The 25,027-nt window shown below is 39.9% G+C and overlaps 1 protein-coding gene and 1 long non-coding RNA gene across 2 annotated transcripts in view; one reads left to right on the top strand and one right to left on the bottom strand.

Moving 5' to 3' along the window:
* The window catches only part of LOC308263049, a 448,643-nt gene that overhangs the window by 252,039 nt on the left and 171,577 nt on the right, over positions 1-25,027 (bottom strand). The gene's annotated exons all lie outside the window — the stretch shown is intronic.
* The window catches only part of OSBPL11 (oxysterol binding protein like 11), a gene marked incomplete at both ends in the record, with an annotated part of 87,565 nt that overhangs the window by 30,934 nt on the left and 31,604 nt on the right, over positions 1-25,027 (top strand). The window contains 6 exons of the mRNA XM_080696727.1: positions 199-267; positions 10,235-10,410; positions 12,523-12,602; positions 15,452-15,628; positions 18,382-18,583; positions 23,291-23,436. Coding sequence (XP_080552853.1) covers positions 199-267; positions 10,235-10,410; positions 12,523-12,602; positions 15,452-15,628; positions 18,382-18,583; positions 23,291-23,436 — 850 coding nt within the window. The remainder of the gene's footprint in view (positions 1-198; positions 268-10,234; positions 10,411-12,522; positions 12,603-15,451; positions 15,629-18,381; positions 18,584-23,290; positions 23,437-25,027) is intronic.

Raw genomic sequence — 25,027 nt, 5'->3', positions numbered from 1 at the left:
TGAAGATAGAAAGTAAAATTCTATTGTTATTTGGGGGATTAAATGCCTTTTTTAAGCTTCTAAATTTTACTCCTGAAGAAAGTTCAAGGCATTTAGAGAAAATGTCTATCTACAGCTATTTTCAAAGGTTTTACAGTTATCTTCTTGGGGTTTCTTTTAGTTTTGCTAACTTTAGTTCTTTGTTCTTTTTGAAAACAGTGATCACATGGAGAATGTGTATGGCTACTTAATGAAGTACACCAACCTTGTCACTGGGTGGCAGTACAGGTAAGCACGGTTATTTATGTCATATTAATCTCTCCTAAGAAATCAGAAAAGTAGGGCTGATAATTTTATATTCTCACATTAATAGTACCAACATGACTGGGAAAGTTTTTAGAGCACTATTTACTATGTGTTTTCTAAAAGTTTGGTGAGTAAGCTTGGTGAGTTTCTTTTTCTTCTCTAAGGTTGGAGTAGTTGACATAAATCTAAGTAGCAGCCTCTAAATGCTTTAGAAGTACTATTATATTAGGGTTAGAATCAGGTGTTTGCTGGCCTTGTGCTTTTTATACTTGTAGGGGTTAGGCTCTTATGGGAGAGAAATATGGGTTTTGTGCCAAATCTTCAAGGTCCCAGAAAAGCTTTGAGGATTTGGCACAAAACCCATATTATGACCATCAGATTTACCTAATATATTTATTATTTTTGGTGGTATTGGGGATGGAAACCAAGGGCATTTTACCTTTGAGCTTCCCCCAGCCCTCCCCTCTTTTTTTTTTTTTTTTTTTTTTTTTTTGTGGTACTGGGGTTCCTGGAAACCCTTCTACCTCTGGGCTACACTTCCAGACCTATTTTTATACTTTTTTATTTAGAAACAGGGTCTCTTAAGCCAGCGCGGCTGGCTTCGAACCTGCGTGATCCTCCTGTCTCGCCTCCCAAGCGTGGGGATTACAAGCGTGTGCCACCACGCCCGGCCCCCTTCTGCTTTATAAAATAAAGTTGTCCGCCGGGCGTGGTGGCGCACGCTTGAAATCCCCGCGCTTGGGAGGTGGATACAGGAGGATCGTTCAGGTTCGAAGCTAGCCGCACGCGCTGGCTTAGGAGACCCTGTTTACAAATAAAAATGTAAAAATAGGTCTGGGAGTGTAGACCGGAGGTAGACAGGCTTCCAGGAACCCCAGTACCACCAAAAAAAAAAAAAAAAAAGTTGTCTATGCTATATCATACTGTTTCTAATATACATTCATTTTGAGACTTCTACTTTTGGCCATGATGGCATAACAGGAGACAAATTTGCCTTTTCCCCTTAAACAACTGGAAAATAAAACAATATATGTATAATGGTTTCCAGACACTTTAAACAACAATAAGAGCACAGTTAAAAACCTGATTTTTTAGAAAAGGAAATGCAGTTTGGGCCATGTTTACTTTGAGGTAACATTAGGAAATTGAATAGGGCTATGACATATACAAAGTTGGAGGTCATAGGAGAGGTCAAGGCTGGATATGATGTCAAAGAGTAAACCTAGATCCTCATCTCTCACCCTGCACGGCAGTCAACTCAAAGTGGATCAATGACCTAAGAATTAGACCAGAAACTTTGCAACTGCTAGTAGTAAAGGTAGGACCAGCTCTCCAACTAATAGATACAGGCAGTGATTTCCTCAATAAGACCCCTAAAGCTCAGGAAATAAGACCAAAAATTAATAAGTGAGATGATATTAAATTTAGAAAGCTTCTGCACAGCAAAGGAAATAATCAAGAACATGAAGAGAGCCTACAGCATGGGAGAAAATATTTGCCAGCTATTCTTCTGGCAGAATTAATATTCAGGATATATAAAGAACTCAAAAAACTTAACACCAAGAAAACAGATAACCCAACCAATAACTGGGCAATTGAACTAAATAGACATTTCTCAAAAAAAGGAATACAAATGGTCAATAAATATATGAAGAATTTTTCAACTTAGCAGTCAGGGAAATGTAAATAAAATACTCTGAGATTTCATCTCAGTCCTATTAGAATGGCAAATTATCAAGCCAGGTGTGATGGCACATGCTTGTAATCCCAGCATTTGGGAAGCTGAGAAAGGAGAATCTAGGTTTGCAGACAGCCTCAGCTACTTAGGCCCTTTGCAACTCAGCGAGACCCTGTTTCAAAATAAAGAAAAAAAAAAAAAAATGGGGCTGGGGATATAGCTAGGAGGTAGAATGCCCCTGGGTTCCATTCTCAGTACCGGAAAAAAAAAAAAAAAAAAAATCAAGAATAAAATAAGTGAGGCTTGGTGGCATATACTTGTAATTCCAGTCCTCCTGTCCCAATCCTCCTGTCTCAGTATTTGATAGGCTGAGACAGGAAGACTGCAGGCCTGTGGCCAGCCTCAGCAAATTAGGCCCTCCAAAACTTAGTGAGACCCAGTTAAAAAAAAAAAAAACCATAGCTGGGCGTGGTGGCGCACGCTTGTAATCCCCGCGCTTGGGAGGCAGAGACAGGAGGATTGCGCAGGTTCGAAGCCAGCCGCGCTGGCTTAAGAGACCCTGTTTCCAAATAAAAAAGTATAAAAATAGTTTTGGGAGTGTAGCCCAGAGGTAGAAGGACTTCCAGGAACCCCAGTACCACCAAAAAAAAAAAAAGAACAAAAAAAACCCATAGCCGGGCGTGGTGGCGCACGCTTGTAATCCCCGTGCTTGGGAGGCAGAGACAGGAGAATCGCACTGGTTCGAAGCCAGCCTCGCTGGCTTAAGAGACCCTGTTACCAAATAAAAATATAAAATAGGTCTGGGAGTGTAGCGCGGAGGTAGAAGGGTTTCTAGGAACCCCAATACCCCCCCCCCAAAAAAAAAAAACCCAAACAAACCATAAAATGGGGATGGGAGGGTAGCTGAACAGTAGAATACCCCTGGATTCATTCCTTAGTACCATACACACACACACACACACACACACACACACACACACACACACACTATAAATAATAATAAATTCTGACAAGGATGAGAGGGAAAAGCAACACTTACACACTATTGGTAGGATTATAAATTAGGATAACCATTATGGAGATCAGTATGGCGATTCCCCAAAAGACTAGAGATGAAATTGACCCAATTGTACCACTCCTTAATATCTTAACCAAAAAATGTTTTGTGTGTGCGTGTGTTACTGGGGGTGGAGTCCAGGGGTATTCTACCTTTGAGCTACACCCCCAGCCTTATTTTTTATTTTTTATTTTGAAACTGGGTCTCACTGAGTTGCAAAGGGCCTCACTAAGTACTGCTGTCCGTGAATCACAATCCTTCTGTCTCAGCCTCCCAAATGCTGGGACAACAGGTGTGCGTCACCACACGCAATGAAGCCTTTTTATTTTACATTTTTCTATCTTTGCTTTAATGCAAGTTTTGAATACTTTATACATCCAAATTATATATAGAATATTAAGTTTTAAGAATTCAATATCACTTTTTTTTTCTTTTCAGTACTAGGGATTGAACCTAGGGCCTTTCATGTGCTAGGCAAGTACCATATCAGTGATCTGTACTCCAGCCTCTTGTAAATTTCAGTTTGAAACAGCATCTCACTAAGTTCCTGGGGCTCGTCTTGAATTTGTGTTGTCCTGCTTCAGCCTCCCAAGTAGCTGTAATTATTGGCATACGCCATCATATCTAGCTTCACTTTTTCTTAGTACAGCTATTTGTTCTCCCTCTTACAGCTTTCATTCAGGCAGTATTATTGCATATTACTAAGAAAACCTTACAAGTGGGACATAATAAGACAGCCCTCCAAACCTGGCACATAAGACTTAGTGATGAGCTGGGTGTGGTGAAGTGTGCTTATAATCCCAATACTAGAGAGTCTGAGATGAGAGGATCAAAGGTTTAAGGACAGCTTCCGTTAGTAGTGAGACTCCCATCAATCTAGTGAGACCCTGTTTCAAAATAAAATTAAAATAGAGCTGAGGATGTAGCTTGGAGGTACAATGCCCTTTGACACAACCCTCAGGACTACATAAAAAAAAAAGCCAGGCATGGTGGCACATGCTTGTACTTGGGAGGCTGAATCAGGAGGATTGCAGGTTCATGTCCTGCCTCAAGTACTTAGTGAGGACCTACACATAAATAATAAAAATAAAGAATAAGGGGCCTACTGTAATGACGCACTCTTGTGATCCCAGCGCTTGGGAGGCTAAGACAGGAAAATCACACAGGTTCGAAGCCAGCCTCAGCTACATAGTGAAGCTCTCAGCAACTTAGTGAGACCCTGTTTCTAAATAAAGTATAAAATAGGTCTGGCAGTATAGCCCGGAGTTAGAAAAGCCCCTGGGTTCCACCCCCAGTACTAGGGGGAAAAAAAAAAATAAGCCAAGCGTGGTGGCACACTCTTGTAATCCTAGCATTCAGGAGGCTGAGACAAGAGGATCACGGTTCATGGACAGCCTTAGTTACTTAGGCCCTTTGCAACTTAGTGAGACCTGTTCCAAAAATAAAGAATAAAAAATAGGGCAAGGGGTGTATGTAGCTTAGAGGTCGAATGCCCCTGGGTTCCATCTCCCGACCTGGAAAAAAAAAAAACCATATGGCTGGGACCTGGGTGTGGTGGCACACACTTGCAATCCCAGCATTCAGGAGGCTGAGACAGGAGGATCACAGTTTGCAGACAGCCTCAGCTACTTAATGAGGCCCTCTGCAAGTCAGTTCCTGTTTCAAAATAAAGAATAAAAAGAGCCAGGTGTGGTGGTGTGGTGGTGCACGCTTGTAATCCCAGCATATTTAGGAAGCTGAAATAGGAGGATCACGGTTTGCAGACAGCCTCAGCTACTTAGTAAGGCCCTTTGCAACTCAATGAAACACTGTTTCAAAATAAAGAATAAATAGGGATGGGAGTATAACTCAGAGGTAGAATGCCCCTGGATTCCATCCCCAGTACCAGAAAAAAAAAAAAATAGGGCTAACGGGGTATAGCTTGAAGGTAGAATGGCCCCTGATTCAATCTCTGGTACCATAAAAAAAAACAAAAAAAAAAAAAAAAAAGTTAAAGGTGGCATTTCAAGTTAATGGCAACTTGAGACTGGGAAGGAAGGGCAGATAATTGTAGCATACAGAGGGAAGTTACCAGAAAGATCCCTTGAGCTGTGGGGAGTTAGCCAAGTGAGCCCGCACTTGAGAGTGGAGAGGAGACAGTATGTCTGCTGACTTGCTCCCCCTAGCTGGGGTAAGAGGTCAGGTTTGCATCACCAGAAAGTACAGGGATGAAGACAGCCATTCTTGTTTCTGTATGAAAATGCAGAGTCTTGTACCAGCTTGCCCCAACAGAGTAGTCTCAGTTTGTCAACTTGACTATTGCTTTTCTATCCCAGACTGTCACTAAAGTTTATTTTTGTCATCTTGAGATATTCTTCCTAGTTAAAGTAGCATTTGATAATACTTATGTTGTAGGCTATCCTAAAGATCAGTTGTTTCTCTAAAATGTCTTTGTTATTTTGAAATTACAAAAATAAACAACACGCCAATCTTAGTAGCATTTTAACAAATTGGTTGGGTTTTCTGCTTGTAAGGTTTTTTTTTTTTTTTGAATCTTAAGTTTCCCTATCATACTTTGCCATTGTTTCTACCTTTCTCTAGATTATTGGTTAGGCCAACTTGCTAAAAATGCTTAAATCAAGTCTAGTACCCTTTTGGCAAAGTATCTTTGATGTTCCCTAATTGTGTAGTTTGACTTTCTGTCCCTAAACTATATGCCTTGTAAATGACATTTCTGAAGAAGGTTTTAGGGGAAAATCTTTGGAAGCACCCATGTATAATGACAGACAGCTCAGTGCTCTGTTATTGCCAGTGGGTTCAGACCCTCATCTTGGTCTTGGAAAGAGAATCATTTATGGGCCTATTTCCATCATTTTGTCAGTCCTTTCTTGGTATAACTTTCTTTGTATCTAGGAGAGTGCCTCCCATGTTGTAAATATGTGTTAATTTTTGGGGGGAGAAAAGAAATATCTGTTTGTGACAAAGAGATTTTTGTTTCATATCTTTGTTCATTTTGTTAGCAGCTTTATTGAGAAATAATTGACTCACTATAGAGTTCACCCATTTAAATATCTAACTAAAGCTGGGTGTGGTGGCGCACCCTTGTAATCCTCGCACTTGGGAGGTGGAGATAGGATTGCGCAGGTTCGAAGTCAGCCTCGCTGGCTTAAGAGACCCTGTTTCCAAATAAAAAAATATAAAATAGATCTGGGAGTGTAGCCCAGAAAAGGGTTTCCAGGATCCCCAGTACCAAAAAAAAAAAAAAAAAAAGAAGTAAGTAGCTGAGGCTGGCTTCGAACCCATGTGATCCTCCTGTCTCAGCCTCCCAAGCGCAGGGATTACAAGCGTGCGCCACCATGCCCGGCGGCCAGTGGTTTTTAATATAGTCAAGAGATTACTTTCTTGCTGACAGAACCTTCCGGGATTTTTAGATGATTTTTTTTTTTTTTTTTGGTCAAAAATTCAAATGGTAGAGCCAGGCATGGTGGCACATGCTTCTAATCCCAGCATTTGGGAGGCTGAGACCGGAGGATCGCGGTTCGCAGACAGCCTCAGCTACTTAGTGTGGCCCTCTGTAACTTAGTGAGACCCTGTTTCAAATTAAAGAATAAAAAATAGGGCAGGTGGTGTAGCTTGGAGGTTGAATTACCCTGGGTTCCATCCCCAGATCCGCCAAAAAAAAAAAAAAAAAAAAAATTCAAATGGTGCTAAGGACAGGTCATGTTTTAGAAATTAAAGATAATGTTAATGACTATTTTATGTCAATTAAAATAATCCCTTCAAATCTTGGAAAAAATAACTCCATTAAAAGCAGGCAAAAAGCCAGGTGCAGTGGCATATGTCTCTAATTCCAGTATTGGAAGGCTACAGGAGGATTGCAGGTTTGTGGCCAGCTACAGCAACTTTCTGTTTCAACATAAATCATAAAAGTAAAAAGGGTTGGGAGTAGAGCTCAGAGGCAGAATGCTCTTGAGTTGGGTTCAATTTCTCATACCAGCACCACCAAAAGAAAAGAGAAAAAAATAGAAAGAAAGAAAACAAACCAAAAATGTGATGGGCAGTTCATTGCATAGAACTACAGATGGCCAATAAACATGAAAAAAAAAGTTCCACCCAATAAGGAATTAATGAAATATGTTTTAAAACTCTAGTAGCCGGGCGTGGTGGCGCACGCTTGTAATCCCCGCACTTGGGAGGCAGAGACAGGAGGATCGCGCAGGTTCGAAGCCAGCTGCGCGCGCTGGCTTAGGAGACCCTGTTTCCAAATATAAAATGTAAAACTAGGTCTGGGAGTGTAGCCCGGAGGTAGAAGGGCTTCCAGGAACCCCAGTACCACCAAAAAAAAAAAAAAAACCTCTAAAAATACTTAAATTTGTTTATATTTTTATCAATAGAATTTTTATATTTTATTTTATTTTATTTTTGGTACCAGAATTAAACCCAGGAGCATTCTAACACCAAGCCACATCTCCAGCCCTTTTAATTAATTAATTTATTTTTAAGTAATTAATTTATTTTTTTGGTGGTACTGGGGTTCCTGGAAGCCCTTCTACCTCCGGGCTACACTCCCAGACCTAGTTTTATATTTTTTATTTGGAAACAGGGTCTCCTAAGCCAGCGCGCGTGGCTGGCTTTGAACCTGCACGATCCTCCTGTTTCTGCCTCCCAAGCGCGGGGATTAATGTGCACCACCACGCCCGGCTTCAACAGAATTTTTAAACTGAAGCATGCCAAAGTACTCATAAGGGAAAGCGTCCTTTGCTGTCCTATTACTCATCGCAGGCGCCTCTAACTTAGTTTCTCTTTCTTCTTGTTAGTCTTCTCCCCTGCAAGCTCTTTCTGAGTTGTTGGATCTAGTGGCCACAGTGCTTGAGACAATAAATATCTTTCGGGAACTTGAACTGGGTCAAATGATCTGCACCAGGTTCGGTTACAGAACTCTCTTAACATGTAGAATGCCGAATTTCTCCAAACCTAAACATGAATTTTTAAAAATTGAATCTTTTTAAAGTGACTTTTAGCCGGGCGTGGTGGCGCACGCTTGTAATCCCCGCGCTTGGGAGGCAGAGACAGGAGGATCGCGCAGGTTCGAAGCTAGCCCCGCGCGCTGGCTTAGGAGACCCTGTTTCCAAATAAAAATGCAAAAATAGGTCTGGGAGTGTAGCCCGGAGGTAGAAGGGCTTCCAGGAACCCCAGTACCACCAAAAAAAAAAAAAAAAAAAAGTGACTTTTAAAGGAAAAGCACTTTTCTACTACTTAAATTGTGATCTTAATTAATGTTTCCTAAAGTAGTTAATCTAGAACCAAATCAGAACGTTCGGATTTTCCCCAAAGTCATCAGTATTTTATTAAATTCTTTCCAAAGTATATCAGTATTTCATCATTTAGTTTCAGGTTCCTGTGTGCTCCGCATCTCCAGTTGCAGCTTCTTCATTTTTAAAGAGGTGAAGAATTGGTAGTTGTGACCTAGTTAATGATACATTTGCAGATTTTTCTATCTTGACATTATTTCATTAAGTCTTAGATCATACTTGGTGTTTACGTGTTGTTTAATCTCTGAGCTAATATTGTGATTCATTTCCAGTGAATTTTATTAATTAATTAATTAATTTATTTCATTTTACTTTTGAGGCACTGGGGATGGAATCTAGGGACATTCTACTTCCAAGCTACACCCTCAGTCCTATTTTTTATTCTTTATTTTGAAATAGGGTTTCACTAAGTAGCAGAGGGCTTCAGAAAGTAACTGAGGCTGGCCGCAAACCTGCGATCTTCCTGTCTTAGCCTCTCAAATGCTGGGATTACAAGGGTGCACCACCATGCGTGGCTCCAGTGAATTTTAAATAAAAATTTTCACTTTATGCAGTTTACCCTCCTTATTAATTAATTCTGGAGAGTAGTCCTTTCTCGGAAAGGATATTATATCTTTGTTTCTTTATGCAGTAATTAATATGCCTCTTTTCTAAGAAGTGCCTTTCCTTGAATGAGGGATGTCTTTCGGTGGTAGAGTACTTAACTAGTGTGCATGATTCTCTGGGTATAGTCCTCAGCACTAAATCATCATCATTGTCGTAAGTTAAATAAATGTGCTAGATGTGGTGGCGCACAGCAGTGTAATCCCAGTACTTGGAAGTCTGAGAAAGGAGAATTACAAGTTTGAGGCCACCCTCAGCAACTTGGCAAGACTCAGCAACCTAGTGAGACCCTGTTTCAAAACAAAAAAATAAAATAAGTCTGGGGGTGTAGCTTGAAGGTAGAATGCCTGTGGGTTCAATCCCCAGTACCACACACTAAGTAAGTAAGCAAGCAAGTAAGCAAATAAGTAAGTAAATGTCTCTTGGTTTTTCTGTCTTTTATTAAACTTGTTCATTTTTTTCAATAGTTTTTATTGCTAGGAAATTCATTATAGTGTTTCCAAGTACCACCTGTTGAAATATTTTATTTTTTTTTTTTGGTGGTACTGGGGTTCCTGGAAACCCTTCTACCTCCGGACTACACTCTCAGACCCATTTTTATACTTTTTTTATTTGGAAACAGGGTCTCTTAAGCCAGTGCAGCTGGCTTCAAACCCACCTGATCCTCTTGTCTTTGCCTCCCAAGTGCGGGAATTATAAGCGTGCGCCACCACGCCCGGCTTTGAAATACTTTTGAATTTTATCTTTTTTTTTTTTAAAGAAAAGTCCATCGTTTTCTTTTTTCTTTTTTAATGGAACTGGTAATAAGAGTTCAGAGTCTTATCCATGCTAGGGAAGCACTCTACCATTGAGTTATACCCTACTCCCCCCCCCCCACACACACACACACTTTTTGTGGTACTGGAGGTGGAACCCAGAGGCTTTCTACCTCTGGGCTATACTCCCAGACCTATCTTATATTTTATTTGGAAACAGGGTCTCACTAAGTTACCGAGAGCCTCACTAAGTAACTGAGGCTGGCTTCGAACCTGTGCTATCCTTCTGTCTCAGCCTCCCAAGCGCGGGGATTACAAGCGTGTGCCACCACGCCCGGCTATCCTAGCCCTTTTAAAAAAAAATTTGAGAGAGGATCTTCCTAAATTGCCCAGGTTGGCTTCAAACTTGTAATCCTCCTGCCTCAGCCTCCAGAGTAGCTGAGATTAAAGGCATGTTCCATTATGCCCTGTTAAGTCAGTAGTTTTTATGTGTTTGGAATTTGCTTTGCCTTAGTTTATCTAGAGGAAATGTTTAAAGATTACAACTTTTAAAAAATCATTGCAGGTTTTTTGTTTTAAACAATGAAGCTGGTCTCTTGGAGTACTTTGTGAATGAACAGTCTAGAAATCAAAAACCCAGAGGTACTTTGCAGCTGGCAGGCGCTGTAATATCACCCAGCGATGAAGACTCTCACACCTTCACTGTGAACGCTGCCAGTGGGGAACAGTATAAACTGAGAGGTATGATTGGGATATGAGGATCACCACTGTGGTTTTTATTCTTCCTTTGAGAAGTTGGTGTGCTTTCCTGCTTTCATTTGGTTTTGGAAATAGTAACTGCTACCATTGGTGAAGTAGATAGAATATTCTAAATCTTGGAATTGCTTTTGGAAAAGATTTATGAAATCTTTTTTTGTTTTTGAGGTACTGGGGGTACCACGCCTGGCCTCCTTTTATTTTTATTTGGAAATAGGGTCTTGCTAAGTTTCTGAGGGTCTCCATAAGTTGCCAAGGCTGACCTTAAACCTGTAGTCCTCCTGCCTCCGCTTCCCAAGTACTGGGATTACAGGTGCATGCCATCATGCTGGCTCAAACTTCTTGGATATTTTCATGTCTGCTACAGAAATGTTTTCTGCCTTTTTACTTGATTTGTGTGTCTACTTTGCAGTTTTCAGTGACTAATATAAATAGCTGGGATTTATTAAAATGCCCGTATTCATTATCATATCATTTTGATAACTTTCACTCAGAAGCTTGAATTTTATTTAATAAACGTACATAAAGTATATAATGGTAATTCTCATTGACTTAGCTAAGATCTGAAAGTATTGGCTGGGCGTGGTGTCACATGCTTGTAATCCCAGCATTCAGGAGGCAGAGGCAGAGGCAGGAGGTTTGTGGTTCACAGACAGCATCGGCTACTTAGTAAGGACCTTTGCAACTCAGTGAGACCCTTTTTCAAACATAAAAAGGACTAAAAAAAGGAATGGGAGTAGCTCAGAGGTAGAATGCCCCTGGGGTTCCATCCCCAGTACTGCAAAAAAAAAAGAGAGAGAGAGAAAAAAAGGAAAATATTGATACCTCAAATCCTTAACAAAACTCTGTGTGTGTGTGTGTGTGTGTGTGTGTGTGTGTGTGTGTGTGTGTTACTAGGAGTTAAATCTGGAAGGTATTCCACCTCCGAGATGCATCCTCAGCCCTTTTTATTTTTTATTTGAAGGAGGTTCTGGCTAAGTTGCCAAGGCTGAACTCAAACTGGCTATTTTCCCTTTTCAGCATCCCTGGTACTGAGTTATAGGTGTGCACCACTGTACCAACATGAAACTTCATTGTTTAAGCCAGGAGTGGTGGTGCACGCTTGTAATCCCAGCATAAGGGAGGCTGAGACCAGAGGATCGTGTTTCTCGCACAGCCTTAGCTACTTAGTGAGGCCCTCTGCAACTTAGTGAGACCCTGTTTCAAAATAAAGAATAAAAAATGGTAGGGGGTGTAGCTTGGAGGTCATATGCCCCTGGGTTCCATCCCCAAACCTGAAAAAAATTAATAAAATAAAATAAACTTTATTGTTTAAATAAGAACAGATGCCGGGCGTGGTGGCGCATGCTTGTAATCCCCATGCTTGGGAGGTGGAGACAGGATTGCACAGGTTCAAAGACAGACTCGCTGGCTTAAGAGACCCCATTTCTAAATAAAAATATAAAAAAATAGGTGTCGCCGGGCGTGGTGGCGCACGCTTGTAATCCCCGCGCTTGGGAGGCAGAGACAGGAGGATCGCGCAGGTTCGAAGCCAGCCGCGCGTGCTGGCTTAGGAGACCCTGTTTCCAAACAAAAATGTAAAAGTAGGTCTGGGAGTGTAGCCCGGAGGTAGAAGGGCTTCCAGGAACCCCAGTACCACCAAAAAAAAAAAAAAAAAAAAAAGAATAGATGATTATGAGGAGCTTAAAAACATATCCCCACCTAGCTCCATAAGTTCTATCTTCCTTATGAGATTCCTGTACCTAACTATTTTCCTAATAAGAGTGATGCATAGGCCTCTTTCCTACCTTCCTCCAGTATGGGACACTTGCTCTAGAGAGAACAAGTGTGTGTGTACCTGCCTGCCTGCCTGCCTGCCTGCTTTCCTTTCTTCCTTCCAAACCCACACCTAGTCCTATTTATTTTTTACTTTAAACAGGGTCTCACTAAGTTGCTTAAACCTGAAGTTCTTTCGTCTCAGTCTCCCAAGTACTGAGATTGCAGGCGTTCCCCACATCCAGCCAGTCTACCCTTTTCAGTAATCTGTTCATTATGTTGTAGATAACTGCATTTCCCCAAAAAGATAAAAGCAAATAACTTGTATGTTCTTTTTAACAGCCACAGATGCTAAAGAGCGACAACACTGGGTTAGCAGACTTCAGATATGTACACAACATCACACTGAAGCTATTGGAAAGGTATATGTGTGTGTGTGTGTGTGTGTGTGTGTGTGTGTGTGTGTGTATGCATGTATATATGTGTATGTATACATTTATTTTTTGTGGTACCGGAGATTGAGTCCTTGGGTCATTCTACCTCTGAGCTATACCCCAGCTCTGTTTTATCTTTATTTGGAAACAGGGTCTTACTAGATTGTTGAAAATCTCACTACTTGTTAAGGCTGTACTCGAACCTACAATCTTAGCCTCCCAAATACAAGGCGTGTGCCACCATGCCTGGCAATGATAGTATATTATAAACAATATTAACGCACAAGAATAGGAAAATAATTTTATTTACATTTTTAAATTGAGATCCTATTCACATACCATGAAATTCATCCTTTTAAAGAATAGAATCCTATGGTTTTAGTGTATTTGCAAGGTTACACAACTATCTAATTCCAGAACCTTTTATTACTCCCTAGAAAACTCAAGGCCCATTAGCAGGCACTTAATCCTTACTCTGCCTTTCCCATACCCTTGGTAAGCACTATTTTCTGTTTTTGTGAATTTTTCTATATAAATGGAATCACACAAAATAAGGTTCATTGTGTATAGCTTTTTTTTCACTTAGCAAAAATTCATCCATATTGTTGCATATGACAATATATATATATATTTTTGGTGGTGGTACTGGGATTTCTGGAAACCCTTCTACCTCCAGGCTACACTCCCAGATACCTATTTTTTATATTTTATTTGGAAACAGGGTCTCTTAAGCCAGAGAGGCCAGCTTCGAACCTGTGTGATTCTCCTGTCTCCGCCTCCCAAGTGCGGGGATTATAAGCGTGCACCACCATTGACAATATATATATATATTTTTGGTGGTACTGGGGTTCCTGGAAGCCCTTCTATCTCTGGGATACACTCCCACGGGCTACACTCCCAGACCTATTTTTTTAACATTTTTATGTGGAAACAGGATCTCTTAAGCCAGCAAGGCTAGCTCTAAACCAGCGCGATCCTCCTGTTTCCGCCTCCCAAGCGCGGGGATTACAAGTGTGCGCCACCACACCCGGCATAACAATATTTTTTTAAGAATGAGTAATATTTTATTTTATGGACACATCCTATTTTATTTATCCTTATGCCACTCAGAGAACATTAGGGTTATTTCCATTTTATAGGTATTATGAATAATTCTACTATGACATTTGTGCTCATTTTTGGTGATCATATGAGTTTATTTCTCTAGATTATGTATCTAGAAGTGGAATTGCTGAGTCATAATTCTGTTTTAACTTTTTGAAGAACCCCAAAACTTTTTAAAAAACACACCATTTTATATTCCTCCAACATTGTATGAGGCTTCCAGTTTCTCCATATTCTTGCCAAAGCTTATTATTGTTCTTTAAGGGAAAAAAAACGAGCTAGGTGCAGTGTGCACACCTGTAATTCTAGTACATGGGAGACTAAGACAGGTAGATTGTAGGCTTGAGGTAAACCTCAGCAACTTAACGAGACTCCGTTTCAAAGTAAAAAATAAGGGTTGGGGGTGTAGCTTCGAGGTAGAGTGCTCTGGGTTCAATTCCCAGTATAAAAAAAAAAAGAAGAAGAAGAAGAAGGAGAAGAAGGAGAAGAAGGAGAAGAAGAAGAAGAAGAAGAAGAAGAAGAAGAAGAAGAAGAAGAAGAAGAAGAAGAAGAAAAGAGAGAGAGAAAAAAAGAGCCATTTTAGTTGGGTGTTGAATAGCCCCTTACTGTAGTTTTTTATTTTAGTTCCCTCATGACTGATCTTTTTGGCCATTCATTTGTATATCTTCTTTGAAGTGTTCATTGTTTTGAGGTGAAAGGGGTCTTAGTACTTGAACTATGAAGTTAGAGATATCTAAAAATTGCTATATAAGCAGCATATTTAAAGGACTTCATACCTAAGTGACAGTTTGACTTTTTTCCCCTTCATTCTTCCTGGTGTTTTGCTCCACTAAGTAATTTTTCAAATTTGTTTGTAGCTTAGCTCTCTGGCCTAGTCATCAGTTTGACACAATAGCTTTGCTCATAATGCAAAATTCTAGTCATTGGCAGTGATCAGAAAGTCTGAGTGTGTTTCAAAGAATACTTGCTTGTTTTATTAAATGTATTATATTGCATAATTGATAAGTGCATTGATCATGGTGTTTAAAAATCTGAAATTGGGAAAATTTTGTTATTCTTATATATATTTATAAAATGTAAAAAATGTTTGAGAATAGCTGGGCGTGGTGGCGCACGCTTGTAATCCTGCGCTTGGGAGGCTGAGACAGGAGGATCGCGCTGGTTCAGAGCCAGCATCGCTGGCTTAAGAGACCCCGTTTCCACATAAAAAAAAAGTAAAAAAATAGGTCTGGGAGTGTAGCCCGTGGGAGTGTACCCCGGAGGTAGAAGGGCTTCTAGGAACCCAAGTACCACCAAAAAAAAAAAAAGTTTGAGAATATAAAACTGGAAAAATTTAAAGTAAATTACCAGCTTACTCTATGGAATATATGAATGGCTTAAGCTTTGAATAGCTTAAATGTTATCTTTTAAAAAGTTCTTAGCCGGGCAAGGTGGTGCACGCTTGTAATCCCTGCACTTAGGAGGCTGAGACAGGAGGATCGCTCAAGTTCGAAGCCAGCCTCAGCTACTTAGTGAGGCTCTCAGCAACTTAGTGAGACCCTGTTTCCAAGTAGAAAGCCTCTGGGTTCCACCCCCAGTGCCACCAAAAAATTTAAAAAAAAAAAGTTCTTTAGTTAATTTGTAGGTTAGTTTGGTTTTTTAAATTGTTCATGTGTAATCCTCAAGTGTATGGAAGTGTGATGGTTAGAAAGCCTAAATTTAAAAAAAAAAGAATTATTTTCTTTGTTTAACAGAATAATCCTCCTCTGAAGTCACGCAGCTTCTCACTTGCATCTAGTGGTAGTTCTCCTGTATCGCAGAGGAGACCAAGTCAAAATGCCATTTCTTTTTTTAATGTTGGTCATTCCAAACTGCAGTCAGTGAGCAAAAGAGCACACTTACCACCAGACCATCTTGTGGAAGTCAGAGAAGTAAGTATGAATTCAAGTCAAGCTGAAATACATTAAGTGGTATTGGGCCGGCTTGGTTTTGTTATAAACTTTTAAAAAAAGATATTTTTCATGCTTTCAGGGACCCTCACTGTTTCCCATCTAGTATGTCAAAATCACTTATTACGGGTACATTTCTTGACTATATACAGTATCCTAAGTTTCCTCATATTTGTCAACTCTGTGCTAGCTATACTGTCACATTTCAGAAGACTTCACTTCTCATGTAAAGTCCAGACTCCATTGATAAAGAATTTGTAATCATATGGGCCATTAAGCTTTGTGGGAAGACTTTCTAGGCAAACAAGTGACTCTTCTTTTTATAAAACTGACATATAAGGAGCTGGGAGCATAGCTCAGTGGTAGAGCACGTGCTTAGTATGTGCAAGGCCCAAGGTTCAATCCCAAGAAACAAAACAGCCAAAACTATGGTTGTGGTGGTACATGTTTATAATCCTAGTACTTGGGAGACTGAGAGAGAAGGATTGTACATTTGAGGCCAGCCTCAGCAACTTAGGCCCTGAGCAATTTTTTTGAGGGCTTGTTTCAGAATAAAAATTAAAATAGGTCTGGGGGTAGAATGCTCCTGGGTTCAATCCTCAGTTACATATGCATGCATGCACACACGCATGCACCAAACCTTGACCAGGCGTGTTGCTACACACCTGTAGTCCCAATACTTGGGACGCCAAGGCAGGAGGATCGCAGGTTTGAGGCCAACCTCAGCAACTTAGTGAGGCCCTTTTTTAAAAATAAAAAATAAAATGGGATTGTTGGTATAGCTCAGAGGCAGAATGCCCCTGGGCTCAATGCTTAGTAACATGTGCATACGCATGCACGTATGCACAGGATGCCGAAACTTAAAAACATATAGAAAATTTTACACATATATAAAAGTAGAATAGTTAAGTCCTTAATGTTGCTTTGCTTCACAAATTATTTTTTTTTGGTGGTACTGGGGGTGGAACCCAGGGGCTTTCTATCTCCGGGCTATACTCCCAAACCTATTTTACACTTTATTTGGAAACAGGGTCTCACTAAGTAGCTGAGGCTGGCTTCGAACCTGTGCGATCCTCCTGTCTCAGCCTCCCAAGTGCGGGGATTACAAGCGTGCGCCACCACGCCCGGCTATATTTTAATATTTATGATGATGATAGTTTGTCACTATTTCTCTTAAGGAAACCAAGGTGCTTCTGTCTTATTCTCTAATGGAAGGAAAAGAAACATTAAAAGTTGTTAAGCTAGAAGGGATAGAATAAAGATTAGTGTTTAGGGGTAGCTCTGTGTTACAGTGTGTTCCTTAACCTTTAAAAATTAAACGGCCATAAATTTTTGGAACTCTTCAATCATGGCTAGTGATGGCAGTTTGAGAGAGGGCGCTGAGATGTTCTTGTTTTGGTCTTGGGGTAGATAATATGGTGTGTTTGGTTTATGAAAATTCATTAAGCCATATACTTGTGATATGTGTTCTTCTGCTACATTGTATGGGTATACTTCAGTAAAATAGTTGAAGTTGTCTTGGCTTACTATATATCTTCAGGGAAAACTAACCATTTTGTGTTTGAGATTTTACCCTCTGTAGAGGCTTTCTGCTTGCCGGCCTGTTACTGGGTCTTTGTGACTCTCTACTATAGAGTTTCAATGTGAATTAACTAGTGTCCAAAGGATGGGCACTCTGAGGATCTTTTGCTTATAACTAAAGGTAGTAACATCATAAATTCAGTTTTTACCTAAAATGTAGGGTTTCTCATCAATTATTGTTATTCCATTGGCTGTATTAGAAGAACAGGGCTCCTAATCAAAGAGTATATTAGCTTTTTTAACCTGAAAAGGTTATATTCAATACTTTTATAAAAATCAGCCTAATATAGCTGGGCATGGTGGTATACGCTTGTAATTCCAGCATTCGGGAGGCTGAGACCGGAGGATCACGGTTCACGGACAGCCTCAGCTACTTAGGCCCTCTGCAACTCAGTGAGACTCAGGCTCAAAATAAAGAATAGAAAATAGGGCAGGGGGTATAGCTTGGAGGTCGAAAGCCCCTGGGTTCCATCCCCAGACCCGCCCCCTCCCCCCAAAAAAATGTGGATGAGTGCCCAAACTGGAAATTAATTTTACTTTGTTTTTAGTTTTTTGTTTCTTGCATTGCTGGACAAGCACTCACACATGTGTGAGCCTGATACATCTTAAAAATGAAATGGCCCAGCCGGGCATGGTGGCACACGCTTGTAATCCCAGCATTCAGGAGGCTGAGACTAGAGGGTCTCGGTTCGAGGACAACCTCAGCTACTTAGTGAGGCCCTCTGCAACTTAGTGAGACCCTGTTTCAAAATAAAGAATAAAAAATAGGGCAGGGGGTGTGTAGCTAGGAGGTTGAATTCCCCTGGGTTCTGTTCCCAGACCTGCAAAAAAAAAAAAAAAAGAAGAAGAAGAAGAAGAAAAGAAAAAAGAAATGACCCAAAACAGGTGTGGTGGCGCACACTTGTAATCCCAGCCCTTGGGAGGCTGAGACAGGAGGATCACACAGGTTTCAAGCCAGCCTCAGGTACTTAGTGAGGCTCTCAGTAACTTAGACCCTGTTTCTAAATAAAGTATAAAATAGATCTGGTAGTATATTCTGGTACCACCAAAAAAAAAAAAAAAAAAAAAAGAGGACTAAAAGCTGAATATGGTAATTAATTGGCAATTGAATATATACATGTTTTATAGAAATTATGAGTTATTGTTTTTCTTAGATGATGTCTCATGCTGAAGGACAACAAAGAGACTTAATTAGACGAATTGAATGCCTTCCTGCTTCTGGCCTTCTTAGTTCCTTGGACCAGGATCTCTTAATGCTCAAAGCTACTTCCATGGCAACTATGAACTGCTTAAATGACTGCTTTCATATTCTCCAGTTGCAGCATGCATCCCATCAAAAGGGCTCATTGCCTTCAGGTAAGTTAGAGCTCAACTCTGAGAGCCAGTACATGGAAAGGACTGCATTTGTCATCCGACTCCAGAAAATCTCAAAAAAAAAGAACGCCAGAGAGCTTCTCGGTTTTTAATGATCACACTGACGTTATACATATTCTCATAATTAGGACCTTTATTCAACCTGAAATAATTTTAGGTCTAATATATTTCTTTAGAGGCCTATATTTCCACATGCCAAAAAATAAACTCAGAGATGGGTGTGGTGGTACATACCTATAATCTCAGTACATGAGAGGCTAAGACAGAAGAATCGCAGGTTTGAGGACAGTCTCAGCAACAGGGCTCGAGGACAGCCTCAGCTATTTAGGGAGGCCCTTTTCAAGTCAGTGAGACCCTTTTTCAAAATAAAGAATAAAAAAGTAGGGCTGAGGGTGTAGCTCGGAGGTACAATGCCAGTGCCCCTGGGTTCCATCCCCAGTACAGCAAAAAAAAAAAGGTAATCTAGTATTTGAGAGCACCTATTTGTTGAAATTCATTGTATTGGGGAAAAGAATGTTATTGCACGGGAGTACAAAAATAAGTCCACCTATAAATAAGATGAATAAGCTCATCATGTTGTACTAATAATGATAGCTTAGTATTTTCCAATAGCTCATTGTTCTCTTCTCTGTCCAACTTTCCTTACTTATGAGCAATATTTTAGAAAGTCAGCAAGTCTCTGTTGAGGAGAAATAAGAATATAGTGTGTATCTTGTGTGCTTCAATTCAGTATTTCTAGGCAACAAACTTATTCAGTTTTTGTTTTTTTGTACTGGAGATTGAATCCAGGAACATTCTCCTTCTGAGCTACATCCCTAGCCCTTTTAATTTTTTATTTTGAGACAGTCTTACTAAATTACTGAGGCTGGCCTTGAACCTGCAATTCTTCCCGTTAGTGGTATTGTGAGTATGTACCACGGTGGCTGGCAAGGCAGCAAACTTTTTTTTAATACTGATGATTGAACCCCGGGTGCTATGCTTGCAAGGCAAGTGCTTAACTACTGAGCTGTATCCCAGCCCGCAACAGTTATTTTCAGTAGCAATCATAGGGCACTGTTGGAGAGGCACATAAATTGTGTAAGAACTGGTAGTCCGATTGGGAAAGAAACACGCAAATAGCATCAAATAATACATAAAATACTTCTAAGAGTATGAATAAAGAGTATTGTGAGAAAATAAGTGTATGAATAATTCTGATAGAAAGGTCTTGAAAGCCAGGTGTGGTGGCACACACCCACAATCCCAATAATTAGGAAGCTGATACCAGAGAATCACAAGTTCAAGGACAGCTTCAACAAGTAGAGAAAGACTCATCAACCTAGCAGGACCCTGTTTCAAAATAAATATAAAAGGCCAGTCATGGTGCCACATGTTTATAATCCGAGTACTTGGGAAGCTGGGACAGGAGGATCATAGGTTTGCAGCCAGACTCAGCTACTTAGTGATGCCTTTCCCAACTTAGTGAGACCCTGTTTCAAAATAAAGAATAAAAGCTGGGTGTGGTGGCGCATGCTTGTAATCTCAATATTTAGGAGGCTGAGACTGGAGGATCACAGTTCACAGATAGCCTCAGCTACTTAGGCTCTCTGCAACTCAGACCCTATTTCAAAAATAAAAAGACTAAAAAAATAGGGCTGGGGGTATAGCTCTGAGGTACAATGCCCTTGGCTTCCATTCCCAGTACTGCAAAAAATTAAGAGATCCTGTTTTAAAAAAAAAAGTATAAAATAGGTCTGGGAGTATAGCCCGGAGGTAGCAGGGTTTCCAGGAACACCAGTACCACCCAAAAAAGAAAAAAAACAAAAAAAACAAAAAGTATATCAAACAGCTGGGCATGGTGGTACACATCTGTAGGCTCTTAGGTTCCAGGACATCCTCAACAAGTGGTGAGACTCTCATTACTTAGTGAGACCTTGTTTCTAAATAAAAATAAAATAGGGCTGAGGATGTAGCTCGTAGGTAGAATGCCTCTGGGCTCAATCCCCAGTGCCACCAAAATAAGTATATCCAGTAGCACAATGGTCGATACTAGATTAGATGCTCAATAATTACTTTGTGAAATACTATGTAATTTAAAATTTTGCATAAGTTTCTTTTGTGTGGTTTAAATGAATCCATTTTATCTGGGCACAGTGGCTCATGCCTATAATTTTAGTACTTGGGAGGCTGAGCCAGGAGAATCTCAGGTTCAAGGCATCATGCATCAATTTAACAAGACCCTGTTTCAGAATAAAAATAAAAAGGCTAGTGGGGGGTAGCAGAGGTAGAATACTCCTGGAATCAATCCTCAGCATCACAAAAAATTTAATTAATTAACCAACCCCTTCTGTTCCATTGTCCCAGATGTATACCTATAAAAACTTTAATATGGTGCATAATTACAGTGATAATAGTAATATAATATTAATACTATAATAATATATAAACTCTAGATTACTATTTCCAACTATTTGAATGCACCTTTGTCAAATTTCTTGAAGTGTTCATGGAATTGAAAACTTGGGACTTAGTCGTGCGTGGTGGTGCACGCTTATAATCCCAGCATTTGGGAGTCTGAAATAGGAGGATCGCAGTTTGAGGACAGCCTCAGCTACTACTTAGCAAGGCCCTTTTCAACTCAGTGAGACCCTGTTTCAAATAAAGGATAAAAAATAGGGCTGGGGGTGTGGCTCGGAGGTAGAATGCCTCTGGGTTTTATTCCCAGTACTGAAAAAAAAAAAAAAGAAAAGAAAAAGAAAACTTGGGACCTAATGGGTTTAATACACAATCAATTTTTATATGTTTGTTTCATGATCAAGGAAGCATTCCTAATATAAATTTGCCTTTTTTGGACTGGGCGTGGTAGCTCATGCCTGTAATTCCAGTACTTGAGAGGCTGAGACAGGAGAATCGCAAGTTCGAGGACAACTTCTGCAAATAGTGAGGCTCTCTTCAACCTAGCAAAACCTTGTTTCAAAATAAAAATAATAAAATAGGGCTGGGGGTATAGCTCAGAGGTAGAATGCCCCTGGGCTCAATCCTCAGTGCTATAAATAAATAAATAAATAAATAAATAAATAAAGTGAAAGTTATTCTTACATACCACTGTTTTTTGGAACAGAGGTTTGTAGGTATTTGGGGGAATTAATGAACTATTATTTCACAATAACTATTATTTCACAATGTAAATTGTGATCTTTTCAAATTAGGGGTGTAGAAATTTATTCTTAAATTCCTTGAGATTTTATAGAAGAATAAATACAAGAATAGTAAAATTTAGGTTTAAGTTCATGTTTAGTACTGTAAGGTCGCAATATATGTTATCCAGAGCCTACTTAGTGACCATTGATTTAGAGGGGATCTGAGATTAAACGATTGCCTTGATAAATAGTTTTGTTATTGTTTCTAGTCAGTCATGTGATCTCTTAACATGGGTCTTTTAGTTAGTGTTCATGTGTGTTTTATTTTTGAAGGAAGGAAATTTGGCTCTTGGTATTCAAAGTAAATATTTTAAGGTAGAAGCAAAGTGTTTTTATTTCTTTGGAATTTTGAAACAGGCCTCATAAACTTATCCCGGCATTCCTTCAGTCATGAGCCCCCTCAGTGCCAAGTGACACAAGGCAGGATGCTCTGGTAGCCTGGTGGGTACTTTGTAATTTACTCCTTCACTGTTTTTTTTGTTTTGTTTTGTTTTTTTGTACTGGGGATTGAACCCAGGAACATTCCACCTCTGAGCTACACTCCGAGCCCTACTTTTTATTAAGTTGTGGAGGGCCTCACTCACTAGCTGAGAGTAGCTGAAAATCCTAGCTGGAATCCTCACGTCTCAGCCTCCAAGTATGGGGATTACAAGTACGTGCCACCAAACCCGGCTCCTCCACTGAAATTTTGGGTATTGTCAACAAACTGAGTAAATTTCTTATTCTTACAAATTTCTGCTGTAGTAACTGGAGTATCTCTTATTTTAGCACTTAATAACCTAGCTTCTGAAAAACCTAGATCAGTCTCTGAAATCAAATGGAACATTTTCCATTATTGATTAGGAATAGAATCTATGTTAAACTAGTTGAAGGTAACAAGAGACCTTTGAGTCATTAACTGAGAACATGACAGTTCTCCACATGTGACCACTGACTTTCACTAGGTCAGCTATTACTTATTCAGTAGAGGAGTCTTTCACTTTAAAAGTTATATGGAATTTTTTATGATTAAAAAAAGAAGGAGGAGGAGGAGAGGTTGGCAATTCTTAATTTAGATTGAGGGGCTATTTTGATTGGTTAGAAAATTGTAGTCCCAGACTAAAACAAATTTTATTGTTTTACAGTCCCAGATACCTGGCCCTCTGAGGGGTAACTGCATCCTTTTTGATCAGTAGAGGGATGTAGTTCATACAGAGTGGACAGCAAACCAAATGACCGGACATATCTTACAGCTCACAGGCTTACCCAGGAAGCACATTAGTCCTATTCACTTCAGGTTTGGCTTCTGATAAATAGTATCTGATTTCAAGTTGCAAGATGCTCCTTGTAAATACCCAATCACGGTGCTCATGCTAATGAGACACAGGTGGCAGTCTTTTAGGGTCATTGAACAGGTTGAATTGTTTTTAGGCTTGTAGGCTCAAAACACAATTGTTTAAAAAAATCCACATCTACTGAACTTTCCAGATTATGAGCAAGTTTCAGCAAAAGTTTTCTCTTACTTCATCAGGAACGACAATCGAGTGGTTAGAACCAAAGATACCTTTATCAAACCACTATAAAAATGGAGCCGATCAACCCTTTGCAGCTGAGCACAGTAAGCCCGTGGCAGTACCAGAAGAGCAGTCTGTTGCAGAATCTGGACTCTTAGCAAGGGTAAGGTAATATAAGACATGGTAGGTTGTTTTTCCTGTGGAATTGGGGATTAAACACAGGGTGTTCTACCTCTGAGTTACACCCCCAGCTTCATTTTAATTTTATTTGAAACGGGGGTCTCTCTAAGTTATGGATGGCCTCATTAAATTGCTGAGGCTGGCTGTGAATCTGTGAGCCTCTGGTCTCAACCTCCCAAGTACTGGGATTTCAGGTATGGGCCACCACAACCAGTTTAGTTTACTTTTGCTTGATAAAAATGTATTTTAAAAAATTGAAGTTAGCATGGTTTTTTTCTTCTATAAAATTACTTAAAGATTATTTGCAAAATGTTTATCCAATTGCATTATACTAATACGACATTCTTTAGTAGTTGTTTACTACTATATTAAGCACTTTACCAAACCAGTTGTTTCAAATACTACTTTACTAAAATAGTACATGATCTCGGGTTTAGTTTTTTTTTGAGGAACTAGGAGTTGAACCCAGGGGCATTCTACCTCCAAGCTACACCCCCAGCCCTATTTTTTATTCTTAGTTTTGAAAAAGTCTCACTAAGTTGTGGAGGGCCTCACTAAGTAGCTGAGGTTGGCCACAAACCTGCGCGATCCTCCTGTCTCAGCCTCCCAAGTACTGGGATTACAAGAGTGCATTTTGGTAGAGTATTATACATTCTATATTTCTTAGAAACTTGAGTATTTTATTATATTCATAAATCTACCACTATTACAAGTCATATTGGTTTTTGCCTTTGTGTTCACCTCTGTTATTACTATGTAATTACATACTTACTTTAAGCTAGTTTTACTTGTTACTCTCATAAGCACTTTTTTCTGTTATTCTAGCCTACCTAATTAAAGTTTTAAAGGTTGAACTAGGTATTGAGTTCATGTCTCTATTGGCAACTATCTAGTTTGTTTGCTGCTATTATAAATACTATTATATTATTTTGTTTATGGGTTTTCTCCCTCCTCTTTCTTTGTTTCTATTTTTATAGATTGTATCCCACATAGAATTACTTAGAGTAGTGCCTGGTGTGGTGGTGGCACCCTTGTAATCCCCGTGCTTGGGAGGCAGAGACAGGAGGATCATGCAAGTTCAAAGCCAGCTGCACTGGCTTAAGAGACCGTTTCCAAAAATTAAATAGGTCTGGGAGTGTAGCCCAGAGGTAGAAAGGCTTCCAGGAACCCCAGTACTACCTCCCCCCATAAAAAAGCATTACTTAGAGTAATGCATGGTATATGGTTACTTATATGTTAGTAAATATATGACATAGGGATTTCCAAAGCTGGTAAAGGAGTGAACAAGGTAGGAAGTGGTGGCAGAGTGGGCAGGGAAGCAGGGAAAAAGGGTAATTTTTTTTTTTTTTTTTTTTTGTGTGTGTGTGTGTGTGTGTGTGTGTGTGTGGTACTGGGAATGGAACTCAGGGTATTCTACCTCCAAGCTACACCCCCCCACCCTATTTTTTATTCTTTATTTTGAAACAGAGTCTCAATGAGTTGCAAAGGGCCTCACTAAGTAGCTGAGGCTGTCCTTGAACCTCATCCTCTTGTCTCAGCCTCCCGAATGCTGGGATTACAAGTGTGCACCACCA

This window comes from Muscardinus avellanarius (genome assembly GCF_963383645.1).
Source record: "Muscardinus avellanarius genome assembly, chromosome: 5".
Classification (NCBI taxonomy): Eukaryota; Metazoa; Chordata; class Mammalia; order Rodentia; family Gliridae; genus Muscardinus; species Muscardinus avellanarius.
The sequence above is the reverse complement of the archived record's forward strand: the minus strand, read 5'-3'. Positions and strand labels throughout refer to the sequence as shown.